We start from the raw sequence: 22205 nt of genomic DNA, 5'->3' as shown, positions 1-22205 counted from the left end.
ACAGACAGCTGGTTTGGTTTTGCCAAGGTCTCTAACCAAACAGTTCTTGTACTGAAGCAATCTTGCTACACAAAATTGTCAGCGCGTGTGCAGGGAAACAAGAGCCCTTCGGTTCCCTGAACGTTCCAACACATATGAAATGGTAACCTCCACTGCTGGTATAAAACCTGTAGGTCTGAGGAGACTGAAAAGGAATGCAGACTGCATTGTATGTCCAATTATAGATTGATGTGCATTACCAAGACCATGGCAGTTGGACTACAGGTGAGGAAAAGAAGCGGGAGAAGGGGAAATTTTTTACAGGTTTCCAGGATCTGTAGTGGGGTACTGACTAAAAGCTTAAGCACTGTGCTGTTAACAGCACAGTATGGTATTGAAAGTCTTACCTTTTAAGAAAAGCTAAAAAAGAGCTTTTAAATAGTTCTTCATGTGGCACTGATAGGTTCTTCTACTCTTCCAGCTTAACCTGTCTCGCAAGAACATATAGTACTATGTATTTTCATAAAATTACATTTTCCTGGTGAAAGCAGCATTTAAAATTCAGGTAGCAAGTTAACAGATTAAAAAGCAGCTTTGAAACTTTGGTTCTGGTGGACATGGGAGAAACTGTCTCTGACTTGGACACTGTGTAATTCAGATTCAAGGAGAATAAATGAGTACAGGCTTCTGCAAACTAGGTTGAGAAGTCCCGGTGTCACAGCCCCGCTGCATTTAGTACTATATACCAGACATATTTTCCTTAACCCTCTTATTTTACGTTGTCTAGCAAGGTATGTCACTGTCTTGAAGTAAGCTTAAATATCACAATTAAGCCGATACATTTTCCATTGTTTTACTGAAACTTAAAAAGTATTTCTGTACCAAAATGTACACAATTTAGTATTAATACAAAATGTTAATTCTGCAAGACAGAATGTCAGTTAAATCCACCAAAATGAACACTGAACCACCATTTATTGCCAGAACAGTGTTACTTTAAATAAGATCACTGAATGAACATAGAAACAAAGTAGTTCCACCTTTCCTTAAATAAAATGGTAGCTATTAGCAACAATACTGCAAGAAGATAAACATTCATATTTACATGCTATCATAACATATCTAGCATGTAGTATGTCTTCATGCTTGCACATTAGCTTTATGAGCTCATTACAATGATATTAATGTGTTGATGTACTACAACACAACCCATCGTGATTTATATCAAATTTGCACATTAGAAGAGCACCTCTGCTAGTCACTTTTTTAGGAATGCCACTGCATTCCTCTAAGAAACACAGTCCGATCCACTGATTCCACCCCCCACCCCCCAAAAAAAAAAAACCAAAATACCAGAACAACCCAAACCAAACAAAACAAAAAAACCAACATCAAGCATCTTAACAATTTTCCTCCTGTGATTAACTAGACAGGGCAATGCATTGAACAATATTCCCAAAGGTGAATCAAACCAGAATACACCTGGGTTTTCTGTATTACATTAAGAACACCTGAGACTGCTTCACTGGTCCAAGTACAGTATTTTAATACAAAAACTTCTTGTTGCATTAACATGTCATTTCTCTGAATCCCCTTAATTAGTACTTTTCATTGAAAAAAAGATAAGATTTCTTCTTAAAATAAATACTCCCCCTCATAAAGTAAGTTTACAAGGAATTAAAACATAAAAAAACCTAGCATTGAAGAACAGTGTGATTTTCTGGCTTCATTTTATCTCAGCTTAAGCAGTGGATACACACCTATTCCTGGGGAGGAAGTGTCAAACACTTAAAAAAATAAAATAATAATTAGGAATATACAAACACACTGTACCTTAAGAGACATCTTTTAAAAGAAGAAGTGTAAACATCTGTTCTTGACTCCTGTTGTTTGAATGCACTCCCATCAAAAAAACTTTGAGAAACTGCATGTGCTTAAATTGCTAACCTGTCTGACATGTAACTGGGTTTGGAGTTACCAGTTTCAAAAATCTTATTTTTTTTTACCTGAACAAAATAGCAGAACAGTAGAAGACACTGTTTTTTCCCCTCCTTCAGTACAGATTATATTTAACAGTTCAGAAATTCATAGGTCACAAGTTTTCTGTAAAGGAATAACCTAAATTGTGGAGTTAGAACATTGAATGCTGCTTAGCTGACACAGCAGCAAATTAAGTACTATGTGTAGACAGAGGCTTCTATAAAACTAATATGATTCAATAAAATTGTCTTATAGCCTAAAACTTAAGTTTTACATGTGAATAAAATTATAACTGGGAGTTCATGGAAAGTGATTAGGCTTGCCATCACTTTAAAAAAACATGCTTGTCTAACCATAAAATAAAGATGGCAAGGACCAGTGCATTCAAGCCAAGTTTAGACCACCTTTTTTTTTTTAAATGTACAAAGTACATTACATCACTTGGTATTTACCAGCAGCTTACTAGTCAAAATAATCTTAACCTGTAAAAACATAAGACCGACCCTTTACAAAATGATGTGTAAGAGTAAGAATTCCAAAGCCATGTTCAAGACATCTGACGGGACTTCTTTCGTGAAGTCACCTCTAACCACTGAAGAAGGTGAAAGGCGTAAGTAGTCTTACACAAGTCCATTGATCTCTCAGTTTATCTTACACAGACATTGAGTTGAAGGTAATTTTCATTCTAAACTTCACAGATTTTTGTACTTTTTCCCCCCCTGTGCTAGACAGTTGCTAGAACAATTCTTCATTTCAAAGCTGTTTTAGTATTCAAGCTGCCTTCTTAGTGCAGGTTCCTTGGAGATCTTGTAGATTTATTTTTGACCTAATAAAAATATTAAGATAACTACATTAGACACTTCAAATGTTACACTCTTATATGTTGCAATTACTCATATAATTATCATTGAATCTTGTGTACTTGGAAGAAGGGCAAAACAGCAGAGAAAGACAAGAATTTTTCCATTTCTTACCTGTTATGGATCATGTGGCTTTTGACTAGATGCCCAGCTGCAAGAGCTGCCATTAGTGATAATTCCCCTGCCATCACTGTAGCACAAACAATTTTAGCAAGCTGACGGGCATTTTCACCAGGGTTGTCTTGGCTTGCACCTTGAACCCCTAACATCTGGGCAGAAAAATATGCAATATTATGCTATGAAATCTAAGTAAATTTATGCTAAATTTAGAATTAAAAGTAAGTCTTTATAAATTATATCAAATCATCTAGCTGTAAGTCTCTTTAATATTAAACATCTTAAGCTTTAGAAACTAGATAACATGAAATTCTAAAATTTTCATGTCAAATCCATAAAGTCTCAAGAGGCCCCATTCCCGCAACATTACTCAGACACAACATGAAAGCGAGCTTTGATTTAAGAAGCTCAGCTGCTTTAAACTTTCTGATTTATACCTGCAAACAGGCCTGCTGTGGGAGCAAGTTGGTGCCTCCGCCAACAGTTCCTATTTCTATAGAAGGCATTGTGCAGCTGATGTACAGGTCTTCGTTGGTGGAACCAGTTCGCTCCATCAAAGTGATGCAATTAGAGCTGCCCACGTTCTGTGCAGCATCCTTCAGATCAGGAAGGAGAAACAAAACAAAACCAAAACACGTAACTAAGTGTTTGGTTAAGTATTAGTGAACTAAAGAAAACCTGAATTGGTGTAAAACAAACCTACCTGACCACAGGCAATGTAGATAGCTGTCACAATGTTTGCTGCATGTGCGTTGTAGCCACCTATGCTGCCAGCCATTGCAGAACCCACCAAGTTTTTGTTTATATTGACTTCAACTATATCTTCTGTAGTTGTCTTCAATACCTAGACAAAGTGATACACGCTTTACTACACCATTCCTTAGGCAGCAGTAGAACATGTTCTATTTGTGGTTACTAAGCCCTCGCCCCCTTGTTTGCTTCCATACAGAATTTGACTCGAATATTGTCCTAGATACCTACTTCTATTTTTGGTCAAAAGGAGCCCTTTCCAAGTAACAATGGAAAGGTCAGTGCAAAGGGTTTGGATTTGCACAGCCTTTAAGAAAAACTCACCAGCTACCTGCTCCCTTTCAAATTCTCATTTATCTTCAGATTGAAACAAACAAAATCAGCTTAGCAGAAATATCCCATCAATTCACCTTGACATAAGAGCAACATTCCTCTCAAGTTGCTACAGCCACTAAACCCTCCCCAATTTTGCTCTACATAAGAATACAGAGCTATTGCAAACCACTGTGCTACACTGGTAAATAAACACTGTGCACGGTAATATCAAAACAAGTGGCACATTTATACTATACTGACTGTATTTTGAAACCTTCAGATAAAAGATTTACACTGAATTTAGTTTAAAAAAGATCAAAGAGAACAAAAAGATAGTGCTGTGCGCATAATTTAAGAGTAGGGATAGGAACTGATGACAGGGTTCTGCACAAAGTCTACAACACTGACAAAAATTTTGGAATTTATGTATTAAGAGTTCAATGTAAGCAAATCTAGTGATGTACGTGGTTGGGGAAAACCAGCCCAAATTTACCAAAAAAATTATACATGCCAATTACCAAAGGACTGGCCCCCATTACTACTCTGGAATGAAATCTTGGGGTTATAATAGATACTGCCACTGAATCAGCTGTAAAAATGCAAACAATTTAAAAATTAGGAAACTACTAGGAAGCAAATCCAAAAGACATAAATTATGTCAATGTATAAATCCAGCTTGTGCATACACTTTGAATACCGTATCCAACTCTGTACCCATAATTTTAGAACTGAAAAAGATCTCAAGATAAGAATGTTCAAGGACATGGTAGAATAGTCTTTTTACTCATTTCTCGCAGAGAAACTATTACTTTTTCAGTCTGAAAATGAGAATATCTGGGAAGCTAGAAGGGCCGTGTTAGACCTATAAAATCTTGAGCAGTAGAGTGAAGATAAAAGTTTTAAGTATCTTTTCCAGTACAAAACTAGGGCATCATCAAATGGAATCAACATCAAGAAGGAGGTAGTCCTCACACAAGGTGTACCCCCACTGTGGAATTCTGCCTGGAATACTAGTTCTAAAAGTTTACATAGTTTCACAAAAGGGACTGGACAAATCACTGGGGGAAAATAAACAGACAAAAAAAAAAAATCCATCAAATATGAAAGCACCAATTCAGAAAATCTTGAACAAGTTGATGGAAGACTATGCTGAGTATGGGTATTGTCCCTCATGGCCAGCACTGGTGAGCAGATAACAGACAATGGATTTGGTCTGACACACACAGCCAGTCTTCTGGGCTTGGGCGGAAGAGAATCTAAGATAGGTTGTTATGATGCTGGACAAGTTTGCCAGGGGCTAGGACTGGCAGTGGTCATAAAGGTTACCCTTCATCATGCAGGATGCTAACGCAACTTTGGAATTAAGTGAAGCACCTGATTATCTGTTTTCATTGTAGCAGGAGGCATAAAAACTTTGAAGAGAATGCCAGGTTTGTGCGAGAGATAACAAATGAGTGAAATGATCAAAATGACTGGGTTTAATAATAGGCAAAGCCCTATGTGTAAAAATCTGTCAAACTGTGGCATAATTTTTCAAAGGTAAAGAGTGAAAATTCTTCAACTAGATATGCATCATTAAATAGATGCATATTACGTCAGAAGAGACAACGAAAGGAAAAAATATCTACTGTGTCAGGAAAAATGGCTTATCCTACAGCAGTATTGGAAAATACATGTAGGAATTATCCTTACCTGGGAAACAACTTACAGTTAGTATTTATGATGTAAGATAGGCATCAAGTTTTATAAAATGTATGCACTTTCATAAACAAGTAAAACAGAGCACTTACTTCTTTAACAACCTTGGCTGGAATGACTGCTTCACAGACAACAGACTTCCCTCTTCCTTCTATCCAGTTTATAGCAGCAGGTTTTTTGTCCGTACAATAGTTACCACTAATAGCTATAACCTGGAGATCAGGAAACTCTTCATTCAACCTTGCCAGTGCTTTTTCAGTACCCTGTTAGAAGAGAAACAGATAAAAAGTATATTATTATGGTGGCAAAACAAGCTACTCGAGGCCAGTGGAACAGCAAGATTAGATTCAGTCTAGTCAGATCATCAGTTACAGCTGAAGAGAAGAACATAATTTCAGGAAGGAACGTGAAACAGGAGAAAAAACAATTACCATTATCTTCCCACTTTGGGAATTATAAGGAGAATAATTTGTTCTTCCCAGTACATATGGACTATCTGGGTGTACTCTAGGTGAACGGGCATATGCTTACCATACTGAAAATACAACATGAACCAAGTCAAACACTAGGGGTATGAAATTAATTCATTTTGGATGTAGTGGAAAGAGCTTGTCTACACTAGGAAATCAGACAAAGGGTCTGCTGTATTTAGTACCTGTCTATGACCAGACCCATTTACGTAATGGTTCTGGTAGACATAAATTTTGCATAGAATGGACAGTTTGTATTAATCTCAAACAGCACAAGGCATCCCGCAGATCTGTGGGTCATGTCTCAGGTTCTTCCACGTGTTTGCATTAAAAAAAAAAAATCAAACAGAACTAGAGAACACCCCTCTGCTGCCATTCACCAGATTCCTAATCCCTTACTTAGAAGGAAGTGATAAACACAGTAACAGATTAATTACTGCTGCATAAAATCTTGGGCCCAAAGCAGCAGAGCAACAAGGTTAACTTCCACATTATCAAGAATACCTTCTTTAAATACTAGTAATAAAAAAATAAAGTACAAAGTTACCTTTTAATTTCATTGTTCTCATGCTATTCTTGTTTACACTTAACAAGGTCAAACACTTATCCAGGTAGCCACAGATTGGTAGGCTACAATTTGTTTATTTTAAAAAGAAATACGCATTTATTAAGAAGACTTAAGGGGACTGGTCCTTACTTTTGAAATCATATTCATTCCCATTGCATCCCCTGTTCCAGACTGAAAACGGATATAAAGGTTACGACCAGCCAAACAGATGAGGAGTTTTTGTAGGCGGGCAAACCTGCAAGAAAATTTAGCTATTACTTACAATCCTCAAGGGAAAAGTTTCTATTAGTTTTAAGTGGAAAAATGACAGTAAATCAGATAGCGCTGTTGACTACACTGTGTTCCTCCTCTCTCAGGGCAGGAAGAAAACCTTTAGCTACCACGCACGTAGCTCTCTCAAGTAAATACTTTAAAAACATTCACTGTAAAAGCATACACTGCCTTTTTATGTTTTCTGTCCCTGGAATTCACAAAATAAAATATCCTGAAGTGCTAACATAAATTTAATTAATTTGTATTCCTTAAAACATCTGACTGCCAGGTATAAACTAATAATGAGGCCTTTGGAAATTATTATGTCAGTTTTACAGCAAGGCAAAACCCATGCTATTTTCAACCGCAGTGCAAGCTCCGCAAGTCAAACAAAAACCAGGAAATACTGCATTTAAACAGCAGCATGAGTTGATTCTGGCTGAAATAAACATGTGTCCTTGGCTGACATTTGTAACATTGGTAAGAAACAAACCTGGTAAGGAAATCTCTTTCTGAATCCTTCTAAAGAAAGCAGGTAATTGTAAGTCTTAGAAAAAACTCAAGGGCTCAAAGTAGACTCATTCTTAATACTGTTTTAGATTTTTTAGCATTTCAGTTCTAGCATTAGTTTATTGTGTATTCTCTGGAACCTCACAAATTAATTATTAACATCAGTAATATCATCTGAAAGGCCAGATTCCAAGCTTTGAATTACTTTTTGCATAGTAACTACTGAAAATCCAAATAAGCTTTTATGTTTATTTTTAAATGCTTAGACAAAATAAATAATGTATTAAGTATTATGCAATGCGAATTAATTTGTTGCTAAGATACACTTGTTTACCACTTGTCATCATGGAAAACGTTTATTACTAGCCTTAGTATATAGCCAGAGTGACTTTTGTTCTCTTAGATTCACACTACATGGGATAGCCAAAATGAATATGTAATTTCCTGTATTGCAGTATGCCAAAAAAACCCAATTAGGAGCTTTCTACCATCCATAGAATCTTATATCAGGAAATAAGACTGGAATAGCCATTGTACTAACCTACTTGTGCTGTCGAAAGCTTCCTTCATTATTTTAAAGCCTTCAGGGCTTTCAAGCCAAACTTTCACTTCTGCAGCCTGGCAAGCAGTGGGCAGCCTTACAACAGGTCCTCGAGTCATCCCGTCCGCCAGAATGCGGCTACTTGCTCCTCCACCAAGCTAAAAATCAAAGCAGAAGGGAAGCAAAGCAAGATCACTGAAAGTGAATTTTAGTTTTTGGGAAGTCAAAAATATGCCCTGCAACACCCCAAATGTGTTTTATAATATAGAAAGTTTTTCAAGCTAGTCAAACAATACTTACACATATTGCTCTACACCCTCTGTTAGTGCTTGCTACAAGACAACCTTCTGTTGTTGCCATTGGCACCTGAAACTCTTTGTTATCCAAAAATAATGGTCCTGCTACGCCTACAGGAATAGGCATATATCCAATCACGTTTTCACAGCAAGCTCCCATAACCTTACAAAAATAATACAAAAGATATCATTAAGGTTACACTTGAGTAGTATGGTACAGCATGCTACTTACTATGCCTGTGACTACAACAAGGTATCTCAACAAAGAAAACGCACAACCCTACCCATAAAGCAAACAATTCCCACCCCAAAAAGTTGACAGCTACAGCTATTGACAGCTAATACTGTTCAAATCAAGTATTTGGCAGATGCATTGAATCTTATTAAGTCCTAAACACTATTAAAAAACCTAATACCATTACATGAATTTTAAATAAACTTCCATTTTAACTTGAGCTCAAGGTAGTATCATTCAGATGAACTGAATGATAATAATAATCATTCAGTATTAGTAGAATTCTGCATTTCTGAGATAAAGGAGCTGCATGCTTTGGTAGGAAATATTTTTTGGTTAAGCTACAAAACTTACCCACCGCTTTAGGTTTCAAAACATCAAGAGCAATAAAAGGTAGTGCCTCATGTTTACCTTTTTTTTTTTTTCCTCTCTTCTACATCAGTTTTGACCAAGTTCATTGTTAATTCATATACATCACTTCGAGCACGTATTTCATGTATTTGGAAAATGGTTTTACAGTGAGTTTTGCTTGTCTGTGTTTTACTTACCAAAGAATAATTATAATTCCTATAAGGAAGATATTGCAAAGATGAAGGTTCTGGGAGTTTCTTAGATAACATCTGTCTGCGAATGGACACACCTCGCTCCTGAGTTTCCATCAGGGTTTCCAGTTTGTATGCAGGAATATGCTTAGCATTAACTAAGCTGATAACCTCAGCATCAGTAAGAAATTTTGCTCCTTTCTGGAAATGTAAGGGGTGAGGAGAGAAAGTACAGATTCTACCTTGGTGAAAATCCTTTTAAATGTTTCCAAATGAAAAAGAGTAACAACTTTACTTTGACATTAACGAAGTACACCTAAAGGAACCAACTGCCAATGTCAGGTTTTATAGTAGGCCAGGATATGATCAAAAACTTACTACTTAAGACACCCACTTACACACATACATGATGAAGCTTCAATGACTTGGTATGCCATGAATGATGAAGCTGCTTCCCCCTCCCCCCAGCCCCAACTGACTGGAGAAGTGATTTATGAAAGGGCTTTGTTTTAGCCGTGACCCCCAACCAAGTTATTAAAGCCATGTAATTTCCCAAGAACTACACTACAATCAATAGGATCATTTAAAAGCTGAAAAATTAACTGTAAGAATTCTCAAATCAGATGTTACAGTAGAGATTAAAAAAAACCCAAGTTATTTTTCCATACCTCTGCATTTCCAAGTATACGAACACATTCCTCAATAGAACGCGGTTCCTTAGGTAACTCAATTTCTTCCTCTTTTCCATTAAGAAATGAAGAAGTTTCCACAGGGTTGCAACTACCAACTACAAATGTAGCCTTGGTTGATGACTCTGCTAATACAGGTTTTATGACTTCAGCTGCATAAAGACAATTAAAATTAACTTCGGTTTACAAAATTCTCAAGTTTTGATTCCAAATACAGTATGCTTTAACAAGATTTCACTATGTGTTCCAGACATTCAGGAATAGGTTCAGACTTTCAAATGTTAAAAATTACCATTTCCATCTTTGGGAACTAAAGCTTCTTCTACTGTGTTAGATTTCTGATTGTTTTTCAGAGGTCCAGATTGCTTCCTGCAACAATTCTCAGGGATCTTTTTCTGGACCATCACTGGAGATGTTATGGGATTCTTCAAGGAGAGTGTGGATTCAGTTTCTGCTTGCTCAAAGAAAATATACTTGACAGCAAGGAGAAGGGCTAATCCAAGAGTGATCACTTGTTCAATATCCATACTGGCCATTCTAAAACAGACAAATCAAAAAGTAAATATATGGTATGTACAATTTGTTGTTTCTAACAGCATTCTGACATCCCTTTGCTTTAGAAAGGGTAATAGTTTCATCATAACTTACACAGTTACAGAAATTCCAGTCAAAGGACATTTTCTACCAGGACATTCAAGTATGCTAGGTTAGGGTAGAGAAACCATTCTTTGTATTATTAACAACGTAAGAATTTTCAGATGTCATTAAATATTTACTGAATCTTAGCTAAAAAGCAATCCCAGTAAGAGAAATTATTGTAAAATATTCACTAACAGCTACATCAAATTGATTTAATACCTATCTCCCAAAGATAAAGTAGAAAGTTTCAATTATCATCCTTTACCAAAATGACTCCTATGAGCTGAACTGCCAAGAGAGGAGGGGAAACCCCTAAAACAGACAATTCTGAATTTTCAGAAGTAACATGGAACAACAGCAGCTGGTAACTTCAATTGAGCTGAAGGAAAAGCAATAGTGACATGGCTTTCGCACTTTTTGCACTTGTGTGTGAATGGTCAGCAGCTCTGCATAAATAATTACTCCAGTGCAGCCAGAAAACTTATTTTCCAGTGTGCTCAGAAAGCTGTCCGTGCTAGTAGGAAAAGGAAGTGTTTTGATACATACAGGACAGCTGGCTCCTGATCATGTTGTTGATTACTTCAAGGAGATTGGACAAACGACATAATATTGAAATATTTTTTATGAAATGTCATCCCTGGTTCCAGGAAATCCTACAGTGGCCAGATCTGCAAGTTTACAAGTGTTGTACCCTAGTACCATAGCTCGGCAGCACTGGAGAATATCCTAATCAAGGAAACACACTTCTCTTCTGTGAAGTTGCCTACCGAGAAAGGTAGAACTGCCATAATGAAACATTAGGTTCAATTCTCTTTGGTGCATTCTCATCCAATCCCACTGAATTTTCTACAGTACTGTTTTGAGCAGCTGGTTCCGCTATCCAGCGACTGTGGGCGTGAACAAGAACCAAACCCAGCGACTGTATTAAAAACACAAAATAACAAAACAAGTATTAGTTTTTCAAATGTAACTAGGTATCTAACCTACTAAGATTAAACATTTCCTTTTTTTGTTTGTTTGGGTTTTGGTTGGGTTTTTTTGTTTATTTCCCATGCCTCAAAAGTTTAAAACTAAATGCTGATTTTCTACACATCTCATCAATACCCTTTTTGGCCTGCTGTCATAGCTTTGAACCTGTCCCACCACACCCTTCCACTTGCTCGAGTAGTAAGTGAAGCAAGCTGGGGGTGCCATAGGGGTAAAAGGGAAGGAATTGGTACATGTGAAAAAGCCCTGAGTGTTTGGCATAGAAATGGCGCACGCAGGAATACTTTAGGTGTGGATACAGGGAATGTTATTAGAAATTACTACGGTAAACTAGACTAATGCCATGCAGAATACAAGTCCATAGAAAACCCAACCGCATCCTGGGCTGCATCAAAAGAAGCGTGGCCAGCAGGTCAAGGATGGCGATTCTGCTCCTCTGCTCCGCTCTGGTGAGAGCCCACCAGGAGTGCTGTGTCCAGCTCTGGGGCCCTCAGCACAGGAAGGGCATGGACCTGTTGGAGCAAGTCCAGAGTAGGGCCCACTCTCAAAAATTATGACAGGGCTGGAGCACCTCTCCTACAAAGACAGGCTGAGAGAGTTGGGGTTGTTCAGCCTGGAGAAGAGAAGGCTCCAGGGAGACCTTACTGCGGCTTTCCAGTACTTAATGGGTACTTAAAAGAAAAATGGGGACAGACTTTAGTAGGGCCTGTAGCAACAGGACATGGGCTAGTAGTTTTGAACTAAAAGAGGGCAGATTCAGACTAGATACAAGAAAGAAATTTTTTTATGATGAGGGCAGTGAAACACTGGAACAGGCTGCACAGAGGGGTGGAAGATGCCACATCCCTGGAAACATTTAATGTCAGGTTGGACGGGGCTCTGAGCAACCTGATCTAGTTGAAGACGTCCCTGCTCATTTCAGGGGAGGCTGGACTAGATGACCTTTACGGGTCCCTTCCAACCCAAACTATTCTATGAATCTAAAACAAAAGCTTTATTCATTGCACCAAGACACCTTACTGACTGCGTAACTACAGGCGAAAAAGAGCCACAAACCATAATCATTTTGACCCTCTGCGTTACAGGATTTGGTTTATTTTCTTCTTCTTCCAGAACACGAGCAAAATGGCTAAGCTGCCATATAGGGCGCCCTTCACGACTCTCTCGAGAAAGCTGCAAAAATAACCAAATTTAAAAATAGGTCCCATTCAGTACATATTAGAAGAACCAACAAGTGAGTTATCCTACAATCTACTGTTTATCCTACCTTACACTTTAAACATTGAAAAACCCCGACCCACAGTAATTTACAATATAATTTGTTTGCTCTGCTTTAGATCAGAACTCAAGTGTGACTCATTTACAGTGGCATCAACAAGTTACTGTTACCAGCTGAGGCACTGTAACTCTTTTCATGCAATTCTCTCTGTTTACTTTGAAAAGAAGACAAACATGCTGGCACATAACTCAGTGAAGAAACATATAGCCTACAAGAAGCACAGGGTCTGAATACTAAGCTTGATACTGTCTTGAAGTTGGTCTTACCTCTAATACCAAGGACACACAAGCTGGAAAGAAGGTCATGAAGACAAAGTAGTTGGCAAGAACAGACATACAGCCAAAGCAGCACATAATTTCAAGTTGCCGTACACCTACATAAAAAAGAAGAATTTTTTTACATTTGAATATGCAATGCACTTTCTACATACTCGAAGAAGTGTTGCAGAAGTAAGAAAGAAACCATTAACTGACAGTGCAGATTGTACAAGGAACTGTCTAGATTAACTGAAAAAAAAAAAAAAGCAGCTTGTTAAACCCTAGTTGCTGTGTATTAGCTTATTTTAAGCACCATATGTATTTATGGCATGGTATTTATAGAAACTTTTAAAGTATAATTCTAAATAAATACAAATAATTACAGTTCACCAAGATTTTAAAGCTTCACATGGAAAGCTTGAGACTCCTCGCTTAACTAAACAAAGAACAATTAGCTGACATTATGTATTGAAAACCCTTCTGAAAGATGGCCAATTAAGCATTCAGGCAATAAGACACAGTATATACCCCACCTATTCTTTCACAAGCCTGGTATCCGGAAAAAGTCAATTAGCCACGTCACACATGCATTACAGAACTCCCTTAGTAAAGATGAAAGACCTAATAGTACAAATAATTTAAAAAAAAAAATCAACAATATGCTACACCAAAATGAGGTGGGTTTTCCTATTTGTAAACAGGAAAACAGCTTATTAATACACACCTCCCTGAAAAGGTCGAAAACAATTTGAAAAGCAAGTGCTTTGAAAGATGCCTTTAAGGTATGCAATATAGTTTAAAAAAACCTCACACACAAAAACAAACAGACAAAACCAAACATACAAACAAAAACCCACTTTAGTCCTAACTATGGAACTTTGATTCATTTTACAAAGAAATTAGTTATTTACATGTGAAAATCCTTTGCTTGTTACACTTAACTGTTCTCTTTTTAAGGAAAGACAATTGCTGTTGCACACAGGGCAAAAAAGATGGGGTGGGGAAAAACTAGTAAAGATTGATTATTTTCCTGGAGTAATGTAGAAATACTCATTCTTTGCATGAATAAGAAATAGGTGTGCATGTACTGAAAGCCTAACTCATTTTTAAGAATGACCAAGAGAAAGTCTTAGCAGTTACTTTAAGATGTTAACAGGAATGATGGAAGTGATAGAAGGTCTTAATTTTATAAGAGCAGCTGTACGTAAGTCCATTCCTACTGCACAATGCTCAAGCAAAGCTTCAACATGTACGTATTATTCACATCTGCAGGAAACTAGTAATATAGGCTAATTAGGAAGGTAAATAAATAGCCAACTAAATCGATTAAGTCACTCCACTCCCTTAGGTAACAAAATTGAAATTCTCAGTATCCCAATGTCTTTCAAATGTGTTTTTTTTTTTTAAACTCGACAGATTTAGACCCTTTAGACTATATTGCTCACCTGACATAGTACCAACACCGATCACAAGACACTCCACAAGTGCATCCAGTGTAAACGTAGGGCCTAAAATTGCCATTCCACGTGAAATATTTTCTCTTACTTCATCCTAAAAAAAAAAAAAGAAAATTTCTGTACATTAACATAAAGACAAAAATCAAATTAAGGTAGTACACATAACATGGTTAGTATGTGATTGGTAAACTGCATAGTACTATGGTGATAAGGCCTTATAAAACATACATTGAAAATGAACTATTATGAGAGAATACATTCTTGAATTGCTTTATTTCCCCTAAGTTATTATACTTGGGTGGTCTTTATTTACACAAGATTATTTCATTTTGATTAATTTCTCTACCTTTGGCTCATCAATATTCTAAGCTGCTGCAACACTGAAGTGCCCAGACTTTATTGAAGGTACACTCAGAGCAGGACTTCTACACTTCAAGACATAAAATAGTAGCCACTTATGTCATGGCATTTCAAAAGTTCTTGCAACCGCATATCTGTACTCTAACTTTTAAATAATAAACTAAAAAAAATAATAACTTTCTAGACTCATCTGACAGAAAAGAGGACATAAAAGAGACTGAAACTTTCCCCTGGGGGGAAAGGGATTTCCTCCAGAAGGTAGGCATGGCAAACTCTAGAGGGTCTGCTGCTGTTCTTTTGTTGTTGGTGGTTTTGGGGAAGGGGAAGAGAAGTTTAAGTAAAACCTATTTGTGAAATACTTTCTTGAAAATGAATAAAAAATTCTGTACTTGCAATTATTATAAAATAATGTACAACACATTATAACAACATTGCATATATAGAGAATGTGCAATATACTCTAACATACAATGTATTAATATATAATATACAATATTTTTGTCACAATTAGTATGCTCAATTACCATGTACAGTGTTTTGTAGGTACAAAATATGTTCACTAAATATACTTTCATTTCAGAACTTAAAATGTTAGGAAAAAACCATTACAATGTAAGACAAGCAAGATGTCCCATCGATCCTTCCTGTTGTGCTGTGTTAATTGCATTCCAGCATGAATGTTTCTTTCTGTGCTATATGATATGTTTGTTCTGCTAAGATTTTGTCTAGAAATATGCTTTTGCCAGTGTCAGCATTATAACATCAGATGTCTCTTTATATTCTGTTCCTGAGCCCTAGAAATTAACTTTTTTCTATTGGTAACTGTTCCAGGGAAGACTTTGGTCTAGGAACCCTAGCCTCCTTAATATAGGTATAAGCATTGCTGGTTTGAAGTTCTGAATCTATGAAGTACTCATACATACAATTAACTTGCCTCACATGATCATGCACACTAGTTTTACAGTGTTATTATTCACTCGAATACTGATCTGGACTGAAGACAAGAGAACACAGAATGTGGATAAAACCTGATCCTTTTCATATATCACCAATACGGTATTCACCTGTATGTCTCACCACCTGGATTATTCACAGAATCATAGAAAGGTCTGGGTTGGAAGGGACCTTTAAGATTGTCTAGTTCAACCCCCGCTGCTGTGGGATAAAGTTCATATTTGAACATTAAATTCAAAAGCTCCACTGAAAAAGAACAAAACAAAACAGAAAAAAAAACCCCAACCGATCAAAATGCAAATCCCCTGACCTGCGAGTTGGAACTGAGGGCAAACTTGGCTAATGCACTTGCTCTTGACAGATCAATCAGAAGCAGGAAGAATGGTAAAGCTTCACTGAAAAAAAGAGGCATATGTTAGAATTCAAGGTTTATTGTAGAGGAAAAAAAATTCAGGCAAGAAATCCAGAATAACAATTCATTACTTACTTTAAACCTGTCAGTTCTTTATCCAAGAAGTGAATTACCACTGTACTAAAAACAAAACTTGAGAAGATTGTGAAGAGGCCAGCAATACCTTTAAAAAAAAGAGAATCGGAAATTTTTGGTTTATATATATTGGGAGGAAAGAAAATGGAAAAAAGAAAAACTATACATTAGATCTGTTCTGAAGCAAACAAATGACAATTCTCTTATCTCGGAGTGCATTAACAGCAGTTGAGATGCAAACTGAAGTAGATGCTATTTTATACAAATATTTATATCTAAAATTTGTACTTCATTCAAAGTAAGACTCTAAGAAATAAAAGTCATAAATCTTCTCATTTGTTATCAGAAAAAAATGAAAACTGGCTTAAACAGCTCTATATTTTTAAGTGTTTCACACAATAAACAATTACTTCAAGAATTACATTTCCAATATTTATGTATTTCTACACAGTCTCTCTCAAAAAAATATTTGGACTTTGAGCTATGCAGAACATTTATTCTGCTATCCACCAAATAACTAAAATAACCCTGTTCTGTACATAAGTATCAAATTTCTAAGTTTATTACCCATTTATATTAAAAAGAACCCAATGAAAATGCATACAGCAAATAAAAAAGTCAGACACAGTACCTAAAATGTATTTTGACCCAAGCTGCCTTAGGTTCTGAAACTGGAAATATATATAAAGGATTGCTATACAGCGTGTGATTGTCAGGATGATGATGTCACTGCTGAGAACATCCTGTTTGAAATACAAAGCGATTTAGTTAGCTTTTACATTAAGTAGTAACTTGTTACGTTTCAGTAATAAAAAATGCATTAAAAATGCAGTTTCAGAATAAAATAAGTATTACTGCTATTCTGTATTAAAGAATTAAAATATTGCAGATAACATTAATATAAAATCCTTGTTCACTAGATACTGCGCAACTGAAAGTTAGATTTAATGAAAACCTGCTGTAGCGCATTACTGCTTGCATACAGTTTTAATATCCTTAATGAGAAAAGAAGGCAATTGAAGAATTTTCTGCATAGCTACTTCACTCCTAACACATCACAACCTGATCTTACTCTACAGAAAACCCTGGCTCTACTGATTAACACTAAGTGTTACAACATGAATTTAAATCCTTACTTCTTCAAGTTTGGGGCACTCATAATTCCAGCCACAGATCTTATCATTCCCAGTGAACATCTTCATGGACATCATACAGATGGTGAGAGTCACTGTTCCCACAATGACTTCCCATGGATGAGAGGCTACAAAAAGGCCATGCATTCGAAAGAGTCTGGACAACATTTTCAAGACTGTTTTTCTATCCTTAGCAAACCTGCAACAAAAGAATATTTCATATAAGCAAGTATGAGATTCAGGGGAAAAAAGATAAGCTCTATAAATTTCTGCAAGTCATCCCTCAGAAAAAAAAAAATAAAACCAGTTAAGTAACAGATGAGTAAGGAAACTACTATTCTCTTTTCAACCTTCCATGTAAAACACATCTATTTCTAATCTTCTGAAATATAATATGATCTGCTCCTGCCTTCTCAATCTTTTTTTAATACACATCTCCCTTCTTTCTTCAAGGTCTTACTATTAAGTTTCCACCACACCCACATTGCTTGGTATCTTTCTGTCACACAATTTTGACACCACTGACTCCAGCTTCTTGGGTTTTCCACTTATGTAAGCACTCACTAAATTCTGTTACTTCTTTCTACTTACTCTTCCTATCAAAAAAAATTGATTAGCCTTATTTTAGCAATGTAAATTACCAACTAACCATTGTTGGTAATGCTCAACAGCAAGAATTGCAATGTCATCTTCCTCAGCCTATGCCTTCTCTGCTTTCTGCTCAATCTACTTCAGTGATTCAAGTTAATCACATTTAAAACAGCTCTTTCTTCATCTCAAGCACAAGTCCTTCTCACATACGAATATTCTGTGACAGTTCTCTTGTACCCATAACTAATTCCCAGGTTACTGATGTATTTCATCATCCCCTTTGCTTTCAACAGATAATAAACACTCAACAGAAACTTTCACACCTCTTCTCTTTTTCACATAACTGAGAACATGGATGTTCTGTACATCCTTCAGTTAGAAAAACTGCACCCTAGTCTTATTTGCTCCATGTTCTACCTTTAGATAAGTTCACCAAGGATGTTTACTTATGTTTTATAGCATAGAAACAAAATGCCATAAAATCCTCTTTTAAATACTGCAAAGTACTGGGACTGCAAAGAAAAGCAAAGTACTGGGACTTTGCTTTTCTCATTGCACAACATCAACAACTTATGATTGTCTGTGATGAATTTTAACTATATTGTAAAGTTCAAAAGATGCTTAAAGAGTAGCCTGGCTAACAGAGGCAATCTATAATTCAGTATTTCAGTACGTACAAACCTAGCACTATAAAGATTTCCATAGAAGATTGAGTGCTCTACAAGTTGTCTCTTCAAAGTAAATAAAAAAATCCCTTCACCTTGCCTTAAAAATAGCAATTCATCCATCAGGCTTCTGGGAAGACAGTCTTTCTAGTATTATTTCTTTTGCTTGGACATCAAAAATGAAGCTGTCATTCAATGGAGAAAATAACAGGCCAGGGAAATCTATCTCCTTAGTGTTCCTGAAGATACCAGAATCATCTTGGTTTCCTAACAATGCCAGTCTTGGTCATACGAGCACCAACAGCACCGATTTATTTTTCTTTATCCTTCCACAGTGAAGGTGTGGCAGGATTTTCATGGCTCATGGAACCAGCTGGGGAAAATCACTGAGAGGACTGTCTTCCTTATGAACAAATTATTTCATTTCCTGACTGAAAGCTTTTTCTCTTTAAAAACACACACCAAAACCCAAAAAAAACACAACAAACCCACTCCTTTTAAAGTCAACATTATCCTTTGCTTTTCCCTGTGTAATATAATCTACATACTGTTTTGTAAATTTATGTTCTTGCAAAACTGTTCCAAATTCGTATAATAACTTTTCCTCAGCAGAATGGAAGGTATTTTTTAACCAAGAAAACTAAAATAAGACATAACCAGAGGAATATCTGAGTGCCAAAGATTTTGAACCAAAGCAAAAAATAGAAAAGGCATAGCAATGCCCTATGAAAATACAAATACTTTTGAATCAGAATTAGTCCTTACTACATGACTAGATACAGTCCTATCAGTCCTAAAGTAGTAATACAACTCCTAAATTCTGACAGTTGGAATTATTATCTAGGCAATTCATGAATTATTAGAGCTAGAAAGATTTCAAAATAATTCTTCAGATATTGTTTTTCACATTTCTAGGCAAAACTAGTAAGTGTAAACTGGCATCACAAAAATAAATTAGGGAAAACCCCACTAATTTGATTATTAAAATAATTATCCATAATATCTATTATTAGACAATGATTTATAATTAACAGCTGCTATGAAATACAGGATGCCTCACTGCTCATCTTGGGGTTAACTGAGCAGCAGGAACTCCTAACCAAAAAGTATTCTTTAAAGCCTTCACATTCATTTAACCTGCCTGAGTGCATCAGTTATTTTGCCACGCAGTTGACATGTCTAGAAAATACTGATGAAGATTTCATACAGATTCTGCACTGCCGAGTGCTGTAAAAAAAATTAAAATTTCAAAGCGTATGACCAGCTCGTATTTCAGCACGAATTTCCCCATCTCTTGCTGGCTGACTCAGCAATAGCCTCGGTACGATCAAGGAACCGAGTGGCAAAAACAGCTGAGCGAGAACCTGCGCAGAGCTCACCTGTAAAGCACCAGGCACCACACAGACCCTGTCAGACTGCCCGGCAGCGCGCTGTGGCCTCGGCACAGGAAACCGCCCTCGCCAGACGCATCCCTGTGGCCCCTCAGACCCCGTCCGAAAGGTGGGGGGCGCAGCTCTCCGGCCTGACGGAAGCAGGGCGGCCCCGCAGCCCGCTGGAAGGCCGGGTTTCTCCCCCGCCCCGCGCGTTGGCGGGCTGTAACACCGAGCGCTGCGGGCGGCACGCGGCCCGCCCCCCGGCCCCGCGCCCTTCGGCCTCGACAAGGCACCGGGGCAGCGGCTCTGACCTCCCCCGCCCGCCACACGAGGCCGGGACGCGGGCCGGCCGCCCCTTCCTTGGGGCAGCGATGGCGACGGTGCCGTCCCCTTCACCGCCGTTATCCGGCCGATCTCCGAAGAGCCGCGGAGGACCCGAGTCGCAACGGCGGGCTGCCCGCACCGCGCCTGATCCGAAACGCGGCCCCGCGGCCCTCCCCTGCCCCGCCGCCCCCGCTCACCTCCCCGGCGCCGCCCCGCCGCACACAGAGGACACTCGCCTCCTTCCCGCCGCGCCGCGGACTGCACCGGTCGCTCCTCTCCCCGCAAGGACACCCGGGGCACGCCGCGCCAGCCGCCGCCATCGCCCGATCGCGCAGCCAATGGCGAGGCGCCGGCACGCCCACCCCGCTCGACGTCACTCGCCGCGTCGCCGGGGCAACCGGCCGGGCGAACGCCGTGCGGCCCGCGACTCGATCAGGAGCAGGGAACACGCCATCTCGCCATGGGCCGCCCGCCAATCCGCCGCCGCGCTCCCCGCTCCCGGCGCCCTGATTGGGCGGCAGCACACCGCTCATTTACATACGCTGATCGAGCGACCGAACGACCGACCGCCCCGAGCCGCCCCCGACGGGCCCCGGCCCCGGCCCCGTTGCCGCGCCGGGCCATGCCGCCGCCTCCCGGGCCAGGCCGGCCGGTGGGCGGGCGGGGCGCCCCCAGTGAGCCGTGGTCCCTCACGCCGATGCTGACCCACTGCCCGGATGCACTTTTCCGAGGCGTGAGGAAGAAGCAGCGTAATAGTTCACAGCCCTCTCGCTCGTGGGAAGCCGTGGTGCCCCCCCGGCTTTCAGAAAAAAAAAATGCAATATTTGTGGCTTTCGGCCAAAGAGGAAGTAGGGGTTTTTTTCACTCACGAAGCACGGGAAGCTCCTTGTTCTTTCTGGGGACGCTGTTCGTGGCTGTGGTCCACTTCTCTGGTTCTGCGTGGCCGTTGTGTGTTTCTGGGTCCGAGCAATTGTGGACTGACGTGTTTAAATACAAACAAAATACAAAACCTGCAAGGATATTGCTGCAGATGATCTACACTCCCGCTCTCCCAAAACTGCTTCTTCCATGTGCCATTTCATCTAGAAATACTTCTAGAGGCTCCACACGGTACTGAGCTGTGAAGCGCTGACAGAAAGGTTTCCCAAGAACTCCACCCAAAGTGGTGGTTGTCAATGACGACATCATTCGTGTCTGCTCAGGCTTTCAACATGTGAATACGTTTTTCATTCTCCTCCTCAATGTGCCGCGTATAAATCCGAGTAACTCACTGCTGCGTATCCATCTGCCCTGCCAGCTTCTTTCTTGACACTCGCGTTTTCTTGAGTATTTCACCTTTACTACCTGAACAGAGTAAAGTAAAACCAGTGAGACTTCTGAAGTAATTTGATAATATGCACAGCAATTGCTGTAATTGCTTACGGATGTGACCAAGTCAAAGCAAACCAGCAATCTGTACATAGTTGCAACCATTATGTATAATTGATACACAATTGAAGATGATCTTTAGTATCTTGCTCTGTCTTCCACACTTTTTCCATAGCAGTGGGTTTTTTAATATTCCATGATGACCATGATTCACCAAGTAATAAAAACGTCAATTTGATCATCAAGTTCACTGGGAGCAGGAGTCGCTGCGATGATTTGGAACTTGCGGTCTGCGCAAGCCCATGACCTGGCACCTTCTGCCACCACCTGTTCCTCGCTGTATCTCTTGGGGTGGCCTGTCTGCAGCCCAGCTCCTCAGGGTGCCTACAGCCCAGCTTCTCCCAGGTGCCTGAAGCCCAGCTGCTTAGGGGCCCTACAGCCCAGCTCCTCGGGGGGCCTGCAGCCTGGCTCTGTGCCGACCGAGGAAGCCACAGGAGCCACACTGTCCCTGCTGCTGCAGGGCTGGAAG

The 22205-nt window shown here is 39.0% G+C and overlaps 1 protein-coding gene across 6 annotated transcripts; it reads right to left on the bottom strand.

Moving 5' to 3' along the window:
* Positions 1-818: 818 nt before the first annotated feature.
* HMGCR (3-hydroxy-3-methylglutaryl-CoA reductase) lies at positions 819-20662 on the bottom strand. Of its 6 annotated transcripts, none has more exons than XM_054185567.1 (20): positions 20506-20661; positions 17359-17554; positions 16854-16965; positions 16223-16310; positions 16046-16130; positions 14410-14515; positions 12974-13080; positions 12485-12601; positions 11209-11360; positions 10095-10339; positions 9782-9954; positions 9120-9314; positions 8341-8499; positions 8041-8198; positions 6867-6972; positions 5792-5962; positions 3640-3780; positions 3374-3532; positions 2934-3088; positions 819-2785 (listed from the first exon to the last, which is right to left on the bottom strand). In XM_054185567.1, the coding sequence occupies exons 2-20, from the start codon at positions 17521-17523 to the stop codon at positions 2731-2733; spliced, it is 2649 nt and encodes an 882-aa protein (XP_054041542.1). In that variant the 5' UTR covers positions 17524-17554; positions 20506-20661; the 3' UTR covers positions 819-2730. The 6 variants fall into 6 exon arrangements, with proteins under 6 accessions (XP_054041542.1, XP_054041543.1, XP_054041546.1 ...); XM_054185568.1 differs by having other exon boundaries at positions 20545-20643; XM_054185571.1 differs by lacking the exon at positions 20506-20661 and adding an exon at positions 19991-20373.
* Between the last annotated feature and the right edge of the window lie 1543 nt (positions 20663-22205).

This window comes from Rissa tridactyla, chromosome Z (genome assembly GCF_028500815.1).
Source record: "Rissa tridactyla isolate bRisTri1 chromosome Z, bRisTri1.patW.cur.20221130, whole genome shotgun sequence".
Taxonomy (NCBI): Eukaryota; Metazoa; Chordata; class Aves; order Charadriiformes; family Laridae; genus Rissa; species Rissa tridactyla.
This window is presented reverse-complemented; position numbering and strand designations above follow the sequence as displayed.

What these genes read in the sequence shown, in the direction of transcription:
- HMGCR (XM_054185567.1), bottom strand. Translation starts at nt 17,523, where the DNA reads ATGTTGTCCAGACTCTTTCGAATGCATGGCCTTTTTGTAGCCTCTCAT. An exon ending in TCTACATTGCCTGTGGTCAG is followed by an intron (nt 3,533 to 3,639) that starts GTAGGTTTGTTT and finishes CCTGATCTGAAG; the next exon opens with GATGCTGCACAGAACGTGGG. An exon ending in CACAGCAGGCCTGTTTGCAG is followed by an intron (nt 3,089 to 3,373) that starts GTATAAATCAGA and finishes TTTTCTGCCCAG; the next exon opens with ATGTTAGGGGTTCAAGGTGC.